The 16,626-nt window shown below is 40.9% G+C and overlaps 1 protein-coding gene across 1 annotated transcript in view; it reads right to left on the bottom strand.

Annotated features, from left to right (window-relative positions):
• Window positions 1–16,626, bottom strand: part of LOC146865902 (solute carrier family 71 member 2-like) — a 271,637-nt gene that overhangs the window by 58,862 nt on the left and 196,149 nt on the right. The window contains exon 8 of the mRNA XM_085632831.1: window positions 11,395–11,466. Within this exon, the coding sequence (XP_085488957.1) occupies window positions 11,395–11,466 (72 nt within the window). The remainder of the gene's footprint in view (window positions 1–11,394; window positions 11,467–16,626) is intronic.

The raw sequence follows: 16,626 nt of genomic DNA, 5'->3' as shown, positions 1-16,626 counted from the left end.
AGAAATACTGGAAAAGGAAAGGTTTATTAAGCTTACAAATGAATGTACAAATTCGCAAATTAATTTAGTGCACTCACAAACACAGAAGAGCAATTTGGAAGCATTCCTAAAGAAGATGCGGGCCTAGGGATGGTGGACATAGTATCTTGGAATGTATTTAGATTTGTACATAGGTTAGAGTAGATAAATTACAATTTTCAAAATGCAATTCTATTTCATTATTCCATGAGAAGAGTTTCCCTGACTCTAGATGGATTCAGTTATTTTTCTGGCAATATCTGGCCAGATGAGTCACGTCATGGGGGCTTGACCTTTCTAGTTAGCCCCCAGTTAAGCAGTGTGACCTTTAAAGTGGATTTAAAACTAAAATATATAATGGAAGTAAAAGTGAATTTGCAAGACAGTATTAAAGTGCAAAACATTGTTGGGAATTTATATTTTAAGCATGACAGATTCAAAATGGATCCATCAAAGAAATCTGAAAAAGCACTAATAATATTAAAGAACAGTACTTTGGAACACCATTACTATCTAATGGGGATATGAACACTAGAATGCCCGACCAGTATGTGAATAGGACTAATATTAATAAGATGACAGAGGTAAGTGGGATTCATTCTGTAACCTCAAACATATTTATGAAATAGAAGCTTCATCAAAGAAACCCAGTTATATTGTAATGGTTCAGAGCATCTCAACAATGTGTTGGTAATGGTCACACACACGGTGATAGGCCAGCATGGCTCACAATATTTTAGAAGAAATTTATCTTGTCCTATTGGTTACTTCATGATTGATAATTGGGCCTTTGCTAAGTACTGCAAGGAAGATCGTGAACACCTTTTAGAGAACATCACTATTGATAAACATGCAATAATCAAGCAGAAGACAGTTCTGTTTGCTGTAATGAATTATATAGCTCGAAGGGAAAAATAAACTATGTGGGTACGACTGGAATACTGCCCTAGATGAGCTCTGAGTATTTTAATTTAAACAGAGGAAACAAAATACATAATTACCTGCAAAATGTACAAATTATAATAAATAAATAATGTAGTACTGCTTAGTTTTAAACTTGGAACAAATGTCAACTATTTGTTTTACTCACAGAGTTAACTGTACTATACTTAGAAATATATTTTATGAATATTCGGATGGTATGGATGAAATTAAAATATTTTATTATTACAGGCATGCATAAAAATATATAGAACCATTATTAGGGGGAAACAAATAGCTAGAAAGAACACCTGGACTCTGATTGAGAGAATTACAGAAGCTAAAGATATAAAATAATTTTTATGGCAACAGGGGAAAAGACTGAGGAAGAAAACATGGCTATATCACTGTATTGGGAGACGGGAAAATATATTGCTTCACTGTTTGCATCTGCAGACTCAACTGAAATGAACTGCAAGGGTTACTTCTAAGGTATAGATCTTCTCCAAAAATGTAATTTAGATACGTATGTAGCATAATAAACTTGTCCAGTTCTAGCTGAGCCCGTGGTACTGATCAGCTACCCAACATGGTCATTAACATGGGCACACATTTATTTACCCCTTTCTTTATGTAGAGAAATAGGGATTATTTCTCAAACACCGAATGGTTCAATGACCAGGTCAATTTATAAGAGGGGTGATGGAAGTAATACCAGCTCATATCAACTTTTATCTCTGCTTGTTTCTTCAGCAAAACATTTTAGCAAAATGATATATTGCAGGAATTAGAGGAATGGGTGTGTGAATGTGCCCTAATTCCAATTAGCTATATAATGGAAGGAAAATAATGGTCCCAGGTTTATACACTAAGTGTTCCTTGACCTAAATAGCATAAACGTCTATGTTAGACCTGGCACCTTGCTGTGGGTCTCCCTTCCATTTTTTGCTGTTCCCTCATGTGTTTTTGCTGGTTATAGATGCTTTGGGCACTGTGCCACTGCTGTCCAGTGTCACAGTGCAAGTGCTCCCTATGGTAAATTGATGTATGCATTAGTGATTCCATGATTGGTTGGTTTGGTTTACTTGTCAGACCCTAGCACAGCGCACTTAGTGTGCCCAGGGCTTGTAAACCAAATGCTGCTGGTGGGCTTGCAGCACTGGTTGTGCCACCCACAGAAGCAGCCTGTAAAAGTGTGTCTCAGGTCTGCCATTGCAGAACCTGTGTGCAGTCTGGTACTGCCATGTTGACTGGGCATGTGTACCCACTTGCCAGTCCCTAAACCTTCCCTTTTCTGCATATTAGTAACCCCTATGGTAGTCCCAAGGGCAGGGTGCATTGTAAGTATAAGGTATGACATGCCCCGATGTGTGGCATGTCCTAATAGGGAATTACAGCCATTTTCGTTTTTCACTAGTGAAGGCTACCTGCTCTCCATAGGCCAGAATGGGCAGTTTGATTATTACATCTTATGATCCTAACTGACCCAGGGAACATGGTAGAAATTCGACTTTAGTATGCCTGAACTAAGAATGATAAAATACATCTTTTAGGAAAGTTGGTTTTAACATTCTGTGTTTGAAAATACCACTTTTAGAAAGTAGGTATTTTCTTGTCTAACCATCCAAGCCTGCCTCTGCTAGGTTGCGTATTACTTGTCCGGAGATTGAGTGACAGGGGCTGGGGGATTCCAGGAGGCAGGGTGAGTCAGCACAGGGCTGAATAGAGAGATCTGCATGCAGATGGGTTGAATAGGGCTGTGCCTTCCCTCCACAATGCTGGCTCCACCTCCTGTGGTGTGTCTCTACCCTGCACTGTGAAAGGAAAGAAGGAGTCATGTCAACAAAGTGCTCCAGGACTGACCTGAACTGGTTTGGACTAGGCGAAGACCTCTCTGCCTTCAGAGAACAAAGAGAAACTGTATAAAAGGGGGACCAAGAACTATAGATCACTTTTGGCAAATAAGAAGAAACCTTTGCTGAGGAGAGGAACCAGAGAGACTGAGGAGAGACTATCCCTAAACGTGAGGGATTGGCCTGCAGTGGTTGCCTGACTGCCAAAGAGAGGATAAAGGAACTTTGTATGTACTTAATTCAACTTGTGAAGGATCTCCAAGGGCTTGAGAGAGAGCTTGCCTCCTGCAAAAGTCTCAGGGAAAACAGACTTTAACCACCAGTTTCCCAAGAGTTCTTTGGAAGTGCCTGCAGTTGTGTTGGGCTTTCTGAGGGACTGCGTGTCGCAAGGAGCTGGAAGCGCAACTCAAGAAAAAGAAGTGTGTCGCCGCCGCAGCCGTCGCATCACTGAAGAAGGGTGTCGCCGCTGCAGTTGCCGCATCGCAGAAGCGTCTTGCATCACCGAAGCGTGTCGCCACCACAGCCGCTGTCGTCGCATCACTGAAGAAGGGTGTCACCGCTGAAGCCGTCGCATCGCATCGCCGAAGCATCCTGCATCACCGGAGAAGTGTGTCGCCGCCGCATCACTGAAGAAGGGTGTCGCCGCTGCAGCTGTCGCATCGCCGAAGCGTCTTGCATCACTGGAGAAGCGTGTCATAGGGCCTGTCGCGGCTCAGAAGAATCGTTGACTCGCCGCACGGCCGTCGGGCGTGCACGCAGCGTGTCACATCAAGAAGAAGACGCCATCTTTGTTTCATCGCACCGGATCTTCATCGCATCACGGCGCTGAGGGTCGCACCGCCACGGAAGCGCAGTAGGAAACCGACGCATCACCGTTCCTGCATGTAAGGAACATACGCATCACCTTCCCTGCAACACTTTCGTTGTATAGCGTTACGCATCCAAAGATACATTGAACTCAAAGTGTCGCATTTTAACATCTAAAGAGAACTAAGCTCATTCTACCATTTTAAGTACAGTATTGTGGGTTTTTGTAGTTTGTGGTCTTGTGATAAGGCTATATAAAGAATACTTCTTTTTATACTACGTGTGTGGTGTCCATCTGTAGTGTTGTCACTGGGTTACTGTATGTGTTCACAAATGTTTTACTCTGCCTCGGAGATAAGCCTGTCTGCTCGTGCCAAGCTACCAAAGGGGTGAGCAAGTTTTTTTTTTTTTTTTTAGGAGTGTAACCCCTTACCCTGACCAGACGCAAGGGTCCCTATTTGGACAAAGGTACCTACCTCTGCCAACTAGAAACCCCCAAATTTAACAGTCTACAATGGAGAGTAATATATATGTCAGTTGTGCTGACTTTTGTGCTGCTTTTAATACACTGATTGTTTGGTCTTTGAAGAAATCTACAGGGCCTGTGCATTTCAAAAGGCGTCCTGGCCTTGTTAAAATCTTGTACACGGATCCTTGGACCAAGATACAAATAGGTGAAAGAGGCCAGCTCACTGATATTAGTACTGTTAATTGTATGAAACAGGGCTGGGTCTTGAAACCCCTATTTGCTTTGTTTTTTCCAACCACCTTAAGACTTTGGCTGCAGGAGGAGTATTCCAGATGAAAGAAAGAGAATGGCATGGTAATTTTCTTCTGTATGCCGATTATTTACTTATAAACATTACACACCAGCCAGACTGTAGCGCCAGCTAAATATCCTATCTGAAAACTACAATCTGAATAAACATGTTATCAGCACTCATAAACCTCAAATACAACCATTACCCATCAGACACTAAATTATATCTGGTGGTTAAAAGATAGTAGACTGGCTAGGGCAGAGACTTACCAATATTTAAGAATTGTGTTAAAGTTCATGCCGCCACTTAGACTCTGATGAAAGCTTTTGCTCAAATGTTTGTACCTACATTATTAAATGGAACGCAAGCCCTCACCCTAGAAAAGCAAATAGACTTTAAAAGCACGGAAAACAAGAGTCTAATAAAAGGGTTATAAATGTCTCAGGCAGCAGGTTTGTAAGAGCTCAGCAAGGAGATGAGACTCAACTCCAATAATATAGAAACTGAGGCTTTAAAAGTTAAATTTGAAATAGGACTGACCAGAGAAGAAATTAGTTACTTATCTTTAACTTCAGTTCTCCCACACCGATATCTTTTATATATTCACATGCTTGAATTATTGCCAGTCGTCGGGCTGGGAATCCCCTGGTACATTAAAATAGTAGCATACAGTGTTAAATTGCCATATGCCTGAAACAACATTGAACATTTAGTAGCCTATCCACCTCATGTAAAAGCACCTGCACTTTAGTCAATGAGGTGGAAGCTTAAGCTCCCCTGCCCCCCTCCCCTAGAGGCTGCCATAGCTTAAATTTCATAGCACAAGTGTGAAAATATTATAGGATGAGCCTCTGACCAGGCTGATGAAAGGGTCACATGTTAATAAATAAAAGACCATCAAGGAGTAGAGCGCCTCTTGACCCTTGTTAGCTTGTTAGTCGCCTCTCCTCACTATTTTTAATCAAGTAGGGATCCACCTAGAATAAAATTTGCTCTTAGGATTCCCCACTTGTTTTATTTTCACTATTTCAGAACATCTACACGCCCACTAGGTCCCTTACACCCACAGCACCCATACGGCAGGAACAGAAGATCTCTGGCAAAGAGCCCCTTTATGGGTGCCCGTCGGGTATTGCAGCGCCGACCCGACGAGGAGCAGACCCACATGATGAAGCATGACACCTAGCTTGCTGGGTGTGTGAGGGCCTTAGTTCCGAAAGGAGGATTCCTCCTCCTCTTTGGGTGCATGGGACACTACCTGCATGTAGAGGAACTGTGTACCTCTTTTTTGCATATAACTTTGATAGGGCTAGTACGCCGGACCTCTTGAAAAAGCACTTTGTCCTTCTCTCTCTTTTTGTAATAATAAATAAAAGATATCAATGTTTGATAAATGAAGTTACAGGTAAGTAACTAACTTCTTTCCCAACATTGGAACTTTTACACATTCACATGCTTGAATCAGATTAGCAAACAGTATACGCAATACTTAACAAAAGTGGGAAGAAGGCTCATCTTTCCCAAAACAGGCTTCACATGACTGCTTGTCACACTGCTGTATCAGCTTCTGTATCCACATCACTAGGCAGTAGTGCTTTGTGAGTGTGTGATGGCTTTTCCAGGTAGCTGCCCAGCAGATGTCTTACAAGGGCACCCCAGCACAGTGTGCAGCAGTTGATGCCATGCTGCTGGTGGAACATGCCTTCACTCGTTCCTGGAGCCTAGGCATGACAGAAGGGAAAAAAGGCCGAGAGCTAACAAGCTATCCTCAACTTGAATAGGGGATGACCTGGTCTTGGCTGTCCAAAAGACACAACTAGCCTGGAGTACATATGTGCTTTGTATTATCTATGTAAAACCTCAGACATCTACGCAGATCTAATTAATGTAACCATCTTTCCACTGACGTTTATGGATTTTGGAAGACTGAATGGTTAATTCAAATGAAAGTCAGTAGGAACCTTTGATATAAACCTTAGGTTCGTTCTCAAGAATACTTTGTCCGTTGTGGACCTAAGGAGAGGTTCCTAGATGCTGAAAGCATGAATCTCTCCCACTTTCCTATCAGATGTTAAAGGTAGAAAAAGTGCTGTCTTCAGAGAGCCAAATTTCAAATGTGTCTTATGTTTTGGTTCAAAAGGAGGAGCATCAACTGACTGAGGACAGTATTCATTTCCCATGGATCTGGTTGAAATCAAAGTGGTGGAAATGATCTTAAACTGTTATTTGATTCTTTGGGAGAATAGAGATGATGTTGACTGCCCAGTTCTCCTAAATCGGGAAATTGCAGCCAAATGGGCCCTGACTGAAAAGTATTTAAGTGCAGTGTTCACATGATTAAACAAATATGGAAGTATTTGATGAGGTTTTCTCAGTGGATGAAGACCATACACAGAAACATTTCCACTTGGCGTTATAGGTCTTGAAATTAAATGAAAAGTGAGGCTTATATAGCACGTCTGTCACTCCTAATGGAGTCTCCTGGCGCTGTGAATGACAAGGATCAGTTGTGTAGATTGGGACCTAAATTAGGTCCAGGCGGAAGGCATCAGGTTTTCGAAAGATCCATGTCTCTAAAGCCTTTCTAAACTGCCCCTCCTGTTCAATTACTCTGAGTTCCTTTGGCATGCAATTCCAGGCCTTTGCTCCCAGAACCGTGGCTGATTTCCCACCTCTAATTGTTAATTTGAAACCAGGCACTTTGAGCAAGCTTGCAGCGCTAGATCTTAGAGTTCTTGCAGTAGTGCATGGTTTAAATCTTGCTGAAAGATATACCGGGCCCAGGTGGGTTCCAGATCTCGAGCCTGTGCCCAAATATTTCTATATCCTTGTGATAGATCCAAATAACATCCTCTAGTTCGCAAGGTACCAAGCTGTCAAGTTCAGACATTTGGGATCCTCATGGAGAATCTCTATGTGGTGTCTAGAATGAATCCTGGGATGCATTTTTATAGGAATGGCTTAAAAAGCTGATAACTGTAGTAATTTGCTGTACCAATAATGGTGTGGCCACGCCAGAGCACAGAGGATCAGAGTGCAATGATCTATCGTTGCCTTCTTCAACACCCGGGAGTCAGGGAAAACAAAGGAAATGTGTAAGCAAAGATTTTGGACCAAATGATCGAAAGGGATTCAGCTGGATGTCAAAACCTGCTGTCAAAGCACTGGCATTTGCTGTTTTCTGGAGTGGTGAAGAAAACGAATGTGGATTGACACCACTATTAAAATATGTAATCCACCTGGTCCTGATCTAGTACCCATTTGTGACAATCCAACAGTTGTAGATAGAGTGAATCCACCTGATCATTCTGGCAGGCTGGTAGATGTTCCACTGCTATGTCAATTTCATGAAAAAGGCCTAATTCCTCAGCAGATGAGCTTCTTTGGAAAGGGATCAGGAATGTGCTCCTTCTTCTTTGGCTATGTAGAACATAGATGCTGTGTTGTCTGTTCTGACTAGAAGTTAACTGATAGTCTAGGAAGGTTGAGAAATGGTGGAGGGTAGTGCCTTCTTAGTTAGTCCACGTCAGTGGAGAATCAACTTCAAAAACTTAGTTCCAACTGAAGATGATTGTAATGTTTTTATTGCTAGTAGACAATGCAAATATAAATTGCGAAAGAAAAAGCAAATAAGCCGACACGTGTTTCGCCCATGTGGCCCATTGGCCTTGGGCTTTTTCAAGGCTAAAATGGTTTACCGATCACAAAATAAAGATAAGAGAGGTGCAAAATTGGGTGAAAAAAGTGAAGAAGCAAGAGAAAGACAAAATATGGTGGATTTACCAAAAAAGATCAAAAAATGTCAAAGTGAGGGATAGAGAGAGAGAGATGGAGGGAAGAGGAACCCAGGGGTAAAGGGAAGTAAAAAGGAAAACATGTTGGGAAGGAAAGGAGAGAAACGATAGGGGAGAGACGATAGTTCAAAGGGGGAGAGAAGAGATCAAAAGAGCTTATTAGTGGTGACATTTCGTTTTCATATAAAACAGCATATAGCAGATAAATATGTACATAGATGACATGATATCAATACAAATGTGATATTGGGTGTTTTGACACATTACTCTTATGATAGAATCATAACACTAGTAACACTTTCCTAGGCGCAACAATATGAACAGGGCAGAACCAACAATACTATTGTAGTTATATCTAAGATTAGTAGGGTCTTAGGCTGAAAAAGAAAAGAGTAAGTCATAAAAAGAAAAAATGTGTAATAGTTTCAGAAGGCAATTGGTAAGGTGAGATAAACGTCGATGGGCGCATAGCCTGCAGATTCATCAAGAAAAAATATATAATATCACCAGGAAAAAATCAAACATTTAGTGCTGACACCAGAGACGAGAATTAAAGGAAAGGAAGATTTGCAGGCGAAATGAGGGGAAGATTCATAGGGACAATCAAATAAAGCAAGGTATCCCATTAGTTATACAAGTGAAAAAAGAAGAAGAAAGGCTGCTTACCGGTTTTCAGTAAAGAGCAAGGTCTGCCTAAATGGAAGAGCAAATGGTTCAAAGGGTCACTCACAAGATCGAGATTTTAATAGTTGTCTCTATTAAAGATGGGCCAGACGAGGGCTTAGTATTAAGGGCGCAGGGACGCTTTAGAAGCCAGAACATCGTGTTATCCAAAGGCTATGTGAGCGTAAGAAAACAAAGGTGGATAGTCTAGGAAGGAACTGAACGCTTGTAGGCCTAGACGTATGGCCCGAAGTTTTAGCTAACTGATATGAAGTGTCTTCTCCACAGTGACCAAAGGCCTCTGGTTAAAAGTTCCTGCAGAGAGCTCCCATCCATCCATGAAGGCATACGTGATAATGATCATCAAGTACAGGTAGAAAAAAAAAGTCCTACATTCAGATTTGCTGGATGCATGCTCCACATCAATGCTTATTTGAGCCGCCTTGTGATCTTGACTATATCTTCCCAAGATCCTCCAACCTGCCTCCATTGTGAATCTAACTCTTATTGGACTGGTCTCATATGAAGTCTACAAATCGGGACAAGGCCTATACAAGATGCCATTGGATACAACTGGGTCTTGCATTGTCCCACTTTGATGGAGTATCTTGTTGATATAGTCCATGCCAGAATCTGCAACTGTTTTGCCCTTTTCTATGATGTCAAAGCATTTCCCAAATCAGTATCGAGTAATGCACCCAAGAACTAGATTTTTTTCTGGGGTTTTAAGGATGATTGTTCCCTGTTCAACACAAGGCTGAGTATCTGGAAGAGACTAGTGCAAGCAGTCGTAGAACTCCTTGCCTCTTCCTTTGATGGCGCCTTGACAAACCAATCGTCAAAGTATGGGAATATATGATGAAAAGCAACTACTGCAGAAAGACATTCGATAAATATTTGAGGCGTTGACTTGAGGTTCAACTGTAATGCTTTGAATTTGATAATGTTGTCACCCTACCAAGAATCAAAGGTACTTTCTGTGTCTTTGGTGAACTAGACTATAGAAATATGCCTCCAAACAATCCATAAAGCTCAAAATCCCCATACTGCATCATCAGGAGGAAGAGCAATCATTCAGAACAATTGTTTCTTCAGAAATGTGTTTAGTTGACTAAGATCCAGGACTGGTCGCTGTTGACCCCTTCTTCTGAGTAGGAAAACTTAGTTAGCCTGGAGCCATGGCCAGGAAGGCAGGGCACGTGTGACCTTCAAAAGGATGTTTTTAGAAGCTTGTCCCCACTTCTAAGGCACAGCTGTTGGGACTGCGAACAGGCCCGTTATCACCGAGACCATGCTGCTCGCACAGAAAACCAGAGTAAGCCGCCACCAGCCTATCTTTTCAAACTACAGCATTGACCGATTGCGGTGAGACCACCAACGCAAAACTCTAGCCTGCCCTTTGCGCCATGCCGACAGCCTCCAGTGCTTTGCTCTTTGCGGCCATCTCCAGCGGGAACGGGAAGCTTTGCCTACAACCTGAGAAGGTTAACCTTCAGCGGGACTAGCCTGGGACTTCATTCGACCTATGCTCCATCGTGGTCAACCTGAACATTTGACTTTGACCTGGTCCAGCGCGACAAGATAGCAGTGATTAGCACTTTGTGCTTTTAGGCTCTATTTTACACTTTTTTCTTAAAACTTCATAACTCCGGTTTTGGTCTTGTTTTATGAATTAAATTCTGCTCTATTTTCTTACCTGGTGTGGGATCTTTTGACGTATTGTTTTCAGTCTTTTACTGTTTGAAGTTTTGCACAAATACTTAACACATCATCTCTAAGTTACGTCTGACTGCTCTGTGCCAAGCTTCCAGAGGGTGAGCAAAGGTTAATTTGGGGTTTGCTTGGGCCTTATGCGGACTAGGATTGCAGTTACTGCTTGACCAGGGCTTACACCCCAGTTAACTAATAACCCATTTTATTACACATAAGAATGCACTAACGTAACCTCTCCCAGACATGCTCCTAGAATCAAGAGCCCCCAGTTTTTGAGGCCTATTTGGATGAGAAATGAAGATCCACATAGTTTTCAATTATTAAGACCTTAAACTAGAAACCCCACAACATGGATCAGATGGATTATCTGTTGTCATGACAGAGGTAGGGAACAGCTCACATCTCCACAAGAAAGTCATTTATATATGGAATCTGCCCCTCCAAATTCTCTTTAAGTCTCCCTACAGGCTAAAGAGGTGGTCAGATGCCGATTAAAGAGGCACCTGAGTATACAGGCATAGTCCATCTTCACACCCCCAGCGTATCGCTACCCAGATATAATCAAGGCACGGAGGTGCTGACTGGTCCATTAGAGCAACTCCTGATTTTCTTTTACAAGGACCCACGGCGGGATGGAAAATAAGCATACATATTTTTTCAATCAGAGCATTTTTTTGTGGGTTTGGTAATACCTGATAGATCACACTTTAGCAGAAGGCTAAATTAAAAGGAATTTCTCTACACTTGTCTGCAGAGCAGGAGCAAAAGCACTGGTTGATGTACATTTCCCATTCCTTATATCGTTCTTGCAGATTATAAAAGTGAAATATTTTATGTTATTAAAACAAAAGAAAAATAACTTACCTGAGCCAATATAGAAAGAATTCCTATCACAGCTATGAATGCAGCAATAGTAGTAGGATTAAAATTAATGACCTGCAACAAAAAATAATCCAACTTTACTAGATTTAAGATATGCACAGGACAACAAGTTATATTCACCAAAAATAGACTTTAAACATCAAGTTATTGAATCGGAGCATCTGGAGAATAAATGAATCCTTTTTTAACAAGCCATTCACATAATTCATGCTCACAACACTGTCTCAAAACTAATTTGACAATTAATACCACTTATAAACCGGTATAAATATAGGATACTTCTCATTTGTTTTGCAGTCTGTATAATGAGAGATGTTTCATGCAACTGCAATGGAAATTACCATGACATTCAATTTGAATTTGTTTTACATTCTAAATATGAGAAAAGGAGTGTTTGTACCTAGTGCTGTCTTTAAATTGACATCTTTGTCTAGTCCATTTTAATATGTTGATTTGATATTATAAAAAGAGCTCATGTGATATTTTTACAATTCTCCAGGAAGTATATTCAAACATCCAATACATTATTACCGCACAAACAAGAAAATGTTACTTGCCTCAAAGTATTGTTCAAGTCCAGCTTATATAAATTGACATGCCAAATGGGATATTCAGCAACTTATGAGAGTCGTTTTGGGTCACTCAAAACTGCCTTTTTACGGTATAAAGGTTAATTAAACAAGACCACTAAAAGGTCTTTTAACAGTATAGGCATTCATTTTACTATTTTTGTGAGAGGAGGAAACAAATGACAAATACATCATTGTAAGAAGGTCAAGGAACTTTACAGAAATTACACTAATTTAGCCGAGGCTAGGAGAGTATTTGTCACCATCCTTGCCATAAAGCATGCCGCCAGTGTAATAAAACATACTTCTCTGCAACGCTGTTATGTTCCTCATTATGGCAAGTCTTGAATATGTTCTACCAGGTGCGTGGCAAACTTTATTGGCACTGGAATGGAGCATTTAGTACAGCAAAACAATCTGAAAAGCCTGAGTGCATCCCCTTCAAAAGATCCCTTCTAGGTTGTGCACGCATCAGACATGTTTCTACAGAAGACAGAGCCCAGATCCAAGTTTCTTCACTATGTCCTCCAATGAGGTGTATCAGATCAACTTCTCCTCTAAGACAATAGATCAGGGAGACTGTGGGGTAGAGGAAAGCAAATTTCAGTACTAGGTATTTAAGTCATTATTGTCAGCTGCAAGAATCTCTTCTACATGACATGCATGAAGACTGTCAAGTATAATATACTCATAAGCCAAGAGGGCAGACTATGATCAGCTATGGCTATGTATGTTTACCAATCCTAGCAAAGCTGGGCTCCAGATTTTATACTGATGCCCAAATCTTAGTTCTTAAAAGGGAAGGGGAGGACAACGTCTGAAATTCACTGAATTTCCAAGTAGACATAATTGCTGAAATGGTAAAAATTTGCCAAAATTATAAATACTTAAAGGAACAAAAATGAAGGGGCTCAAAAGATATGCACACCAACAATGCTAGCACTAAATTTACAGCCCATTCCAATACTGTAAAAGTAGTGAGTGTTAATCCATTTTCTAAACCTTTAAAAAACCTAGTAATCGCAACTAACTAAACAAAAGCAAAATCAGGCAAAATATTGCAAAGAAATGCAATTAAAGAACCCTTCATCAGATTATTAATAATGTTATTCTTTGATAATGAAATTGTAACTTGAGGATTACGAATAGTTACAGGAGCAACACCTTTAGAAAATTGGAGCGGCACCAAGCTGCTAAAATCCTTCCTCTGCTAGAAAACCTGGTTCTAGTAGAAAGGCCTAATAAAGCTTTCAACAATTTATCAGACAAATTGGATGAAAAAAACTGCCATTCCCCTAACTCAGAAGGATTAATCCCAGTGGAAACTGGAACAGAAGTCTGCAATTAAGAAGCAACACATCCAGATACTAAGGTCACCTGGTCCAAGCATTTGCAATAAGAAGAATAAGTGCCCAGTAATGCAGAGTCATCTGTACCACTCTCTGAAGCAGAATATGGTGAAAAGGTGCAACGGCGAGGAAATGTTGAGACCATCCCCTAATGACTTGACAAAAGAAAACTTTAGAAAATAACACTTGCTGTAATTTCTGTTTCTGCTCATAGTACACAGATGCACATTGGGAATACCTCAACAAAGAAAAAGATGGTCTACTACTCCTAATGAAATTCAATTTGGGATTTCTGCAGGACATTGTGCTGAGGGAATTCACCATCCAAAATCTTTGGCCCTGCATGGTAAACTGCTGATTCTTCTGTATATGAATGAGACTCAAAGTTTAAACGCCTTCTGCACAAACAGGCAGACCCCACACCATGTTCTGTTTGAATAAGCAAGATTTCAGGTGTTGTAAATTAATACTTGAAATTTGATCTTGTGCATCATAGGTAAAACAATTATAGCCAAGTTGATCACGGTCAGTTGCAGCTCATTCATGTGGATCCCCAACATGGTATGATGTCGGTTCACAGGCAAGCCTGCCAAATGAACACCCCACTCCCCCAAACCCAGAAACAATGTGTCTGCCAGTGCTGTTAACTAGTATTGATGAGGTCTGGGGGGGGGGGGATAACCCATGTATGTGGTTGCCTGGTCCAACCACCCCTCAGAGAATTAAGAATCATCTCAGGTACTAACATGAAGTCTTTCAGGTTGCCATCAATTTCGTTTGACTTACTCTTCAGGTACCTCTGAAGTGGACACATCATGAGTGCTCATGATGGAGCTCTCAACAGCCAGTCATTTAAGAAGAGAAAGATGAAGAACAGAACAAGAGAGCACACAATATTACCAAATTACTTCTTATCTTTCTTTGTGATACTAACAGCAATAATGGACTTTTGAAACCTATGCAAATGTGAAAGAAGATCCCCAGGCCTAGACAGATGACATATTTCAAAGATGCACAAGTACTACTGAAAGGCCATATAATGGTTAACGAAATTATAATTATTCAGGAGGAAAAATAAACTTGTCATGAAACTGCACACCTCAACAGCAAACATGTTTTTACCAAGGTTTCTCAAGTACATCCAAGGCCAAATGGGGAAACAACTTAAGGTCAAGCAAACACTTTTTCATAGTCATCCCTCATTGCCCAACAAATGAAAAATATTTATGGGCGAAAGCCGCAGCACAAGTGTTTTCAAACCGGATAACATGGGAATGATTTACAGAAACTCTGCATTTTAGCCTTTGTAAAACAAAAAAAACTTTTAAAAAAAGTGTTTAGAAAAATGTGTGTTAATATACATGTGTGTATATATATATATATATATATATTCACTGAAAAAACCATAGGTTTCACACATGTTATAGTTAGCGGAAATTTTACTGATAAAAAGCCAATGAAATTCCCCCGTTATAGTTAGTGCAGGCAACTATAACTCACGCGACCGCAATCCTCTGCTGATGCTAATACTGTATTTAGACACTTATTTGCCCATGTCTTCTTCCATACATTTTTAGCTATACATATATTACAAATATTTTTTTTTCATAAAGACACATATGTCATCAGCAGAAGATTGCGGTCGCGTGAGTTATAGTTGCCTGCACTAACTATAACGGGGGAATTTCATTGGCTTTTTATCAGTAAAATTTCCGCTAACTATAACATGTGTGAAACCTATGGTTTTTTCAGTGAATTTGCAAGGTTTTTTAAATGCTAATTCCTAACTATAACGTGTGTGAAACCTATGGTTTTTTCAGTGAATTTGTACGGTTTTTTAAATGCTAAGTTACTTTACGCCATTCGTGGCGTGCGCGCCCACTTAACGCAGTTCGTTCCGTGCGCGCACGGTGCGCTTCGCGCACCGTGCACGCACAGTGAGCACCGCGTGCTCACTAGCGTAGCGTGCCCACGTTACGCTAGATGGGCCATGTACGCACGATGCGCTTCGCGCACCGTGCGCACATGGAGGACATATGATGCACTTCGTTTTGAAAGGTACTATTTTAATTTTTCGTATATATTATAAGCCATGCGCAAATGGTGCCCTTCGGGCACCATTTGCACACGGGGTGGAGAGAGTGTGGATAATTTTTTTTTTAATAATTTTTTTGGGGGATATTTTAGTTTATCTCCAGTGTAATAAGCAATGCACAATTGCTGCCCTTCGGGCACCAATTGCACACGGGGAGGAGAAAGTGTGGATAATTTTTTTTTTTTTAAATTATTTACCGTACGCGTACGGTAAGCGTAATCGGCGAAAATAACCGAAAAAATAAAAATTCCGTTTTTGGCCTTGGGGGATCTTTGGGGACTCCCTCAACATGGCTATGTGTGTGGGAGCTGTCTAAACAGCCCCTTTACATGTTTTTGGGCTTTATATTTTAAAAATCACTCTCAGTGCGAGAGAGAAAATGGCGGCCGCCTCTTCATGGTTTCGGCCGATTCGAATGTTTACTAAGATCTAAGAGCCAATCAGAATCGCGCTCGCGCACGCCACCGTACGCGTACGGTAAGCGTACCGTAAGCGCACCGTAAGCTGGCTCAGATATATATATTGATTTAAAGGCTATTTTCTCAGAATCTACTGAACAGATTTACACCAAACCTACAAAAGGCACTTCCTTGACCTGAGGACTACCTCTCTGCCAAATTTCTAGTAATTCTGTTCAGCCGTTCGGGCTGTAGCCCTGTCTAAAGGTCCTATGGAAAAATGCATGGGAAAAACGCGTTTTGGGACCCCCCTTTTATCTCAGCCCCCGCTTGACGAATCCCCCCAAGACTTTCAGGGTAGGAGCGGAGCGTAGCGCCCCACCTATTTTGAAAAATTCGCGAGGATTCGTCGACCGGCGCCAAAGTTATTCAAAATAGAATGTTGCGGATTTCCTATGGAAACGTGGTCCTAACTATAACTACCTACTGGCGACCGCCAGTAGGTAATACACACATACATATACATATATATATACACACACATACATATACATATATATATATATATATATAGCTCCGCTACGGTTTTCAAGCAGAAAGGGCCAGCACTCTCATTGGGATTAAATCCAATTAGGATTTATTTTGTGCAGAAAAATAAACAAAACAGACGCGTTTCAGCCGTAGCTTTCGTCAGTGTCGGCTAGCGTCTCAGAAGCGAAAGTTAATATTGACAAAGTGCAACCAAACAAAGGACGGACTATACATGAAAATTCATCAGCGCCATATTGGAATGTGCAAATCAA

This window comes from Triturus cristatus, chromosome 2_1 (assembly GCF_964204655.1).
Source record: "Triturus cristatus chromosome 2_1, aTriCri1.1, whole genome shotgun sequence".
Lineage (NCBI taxonomy): Eukaryota > Metazoa > Chordata > Amphibia > Caudata > Salamandridae > Triturus > Triturus cristatus.
The sequence above is the reverse complement of the archived record's forward strand: the minus strand, read 5'-3'. Positions and strand labels throughout refer to the sequence as shown.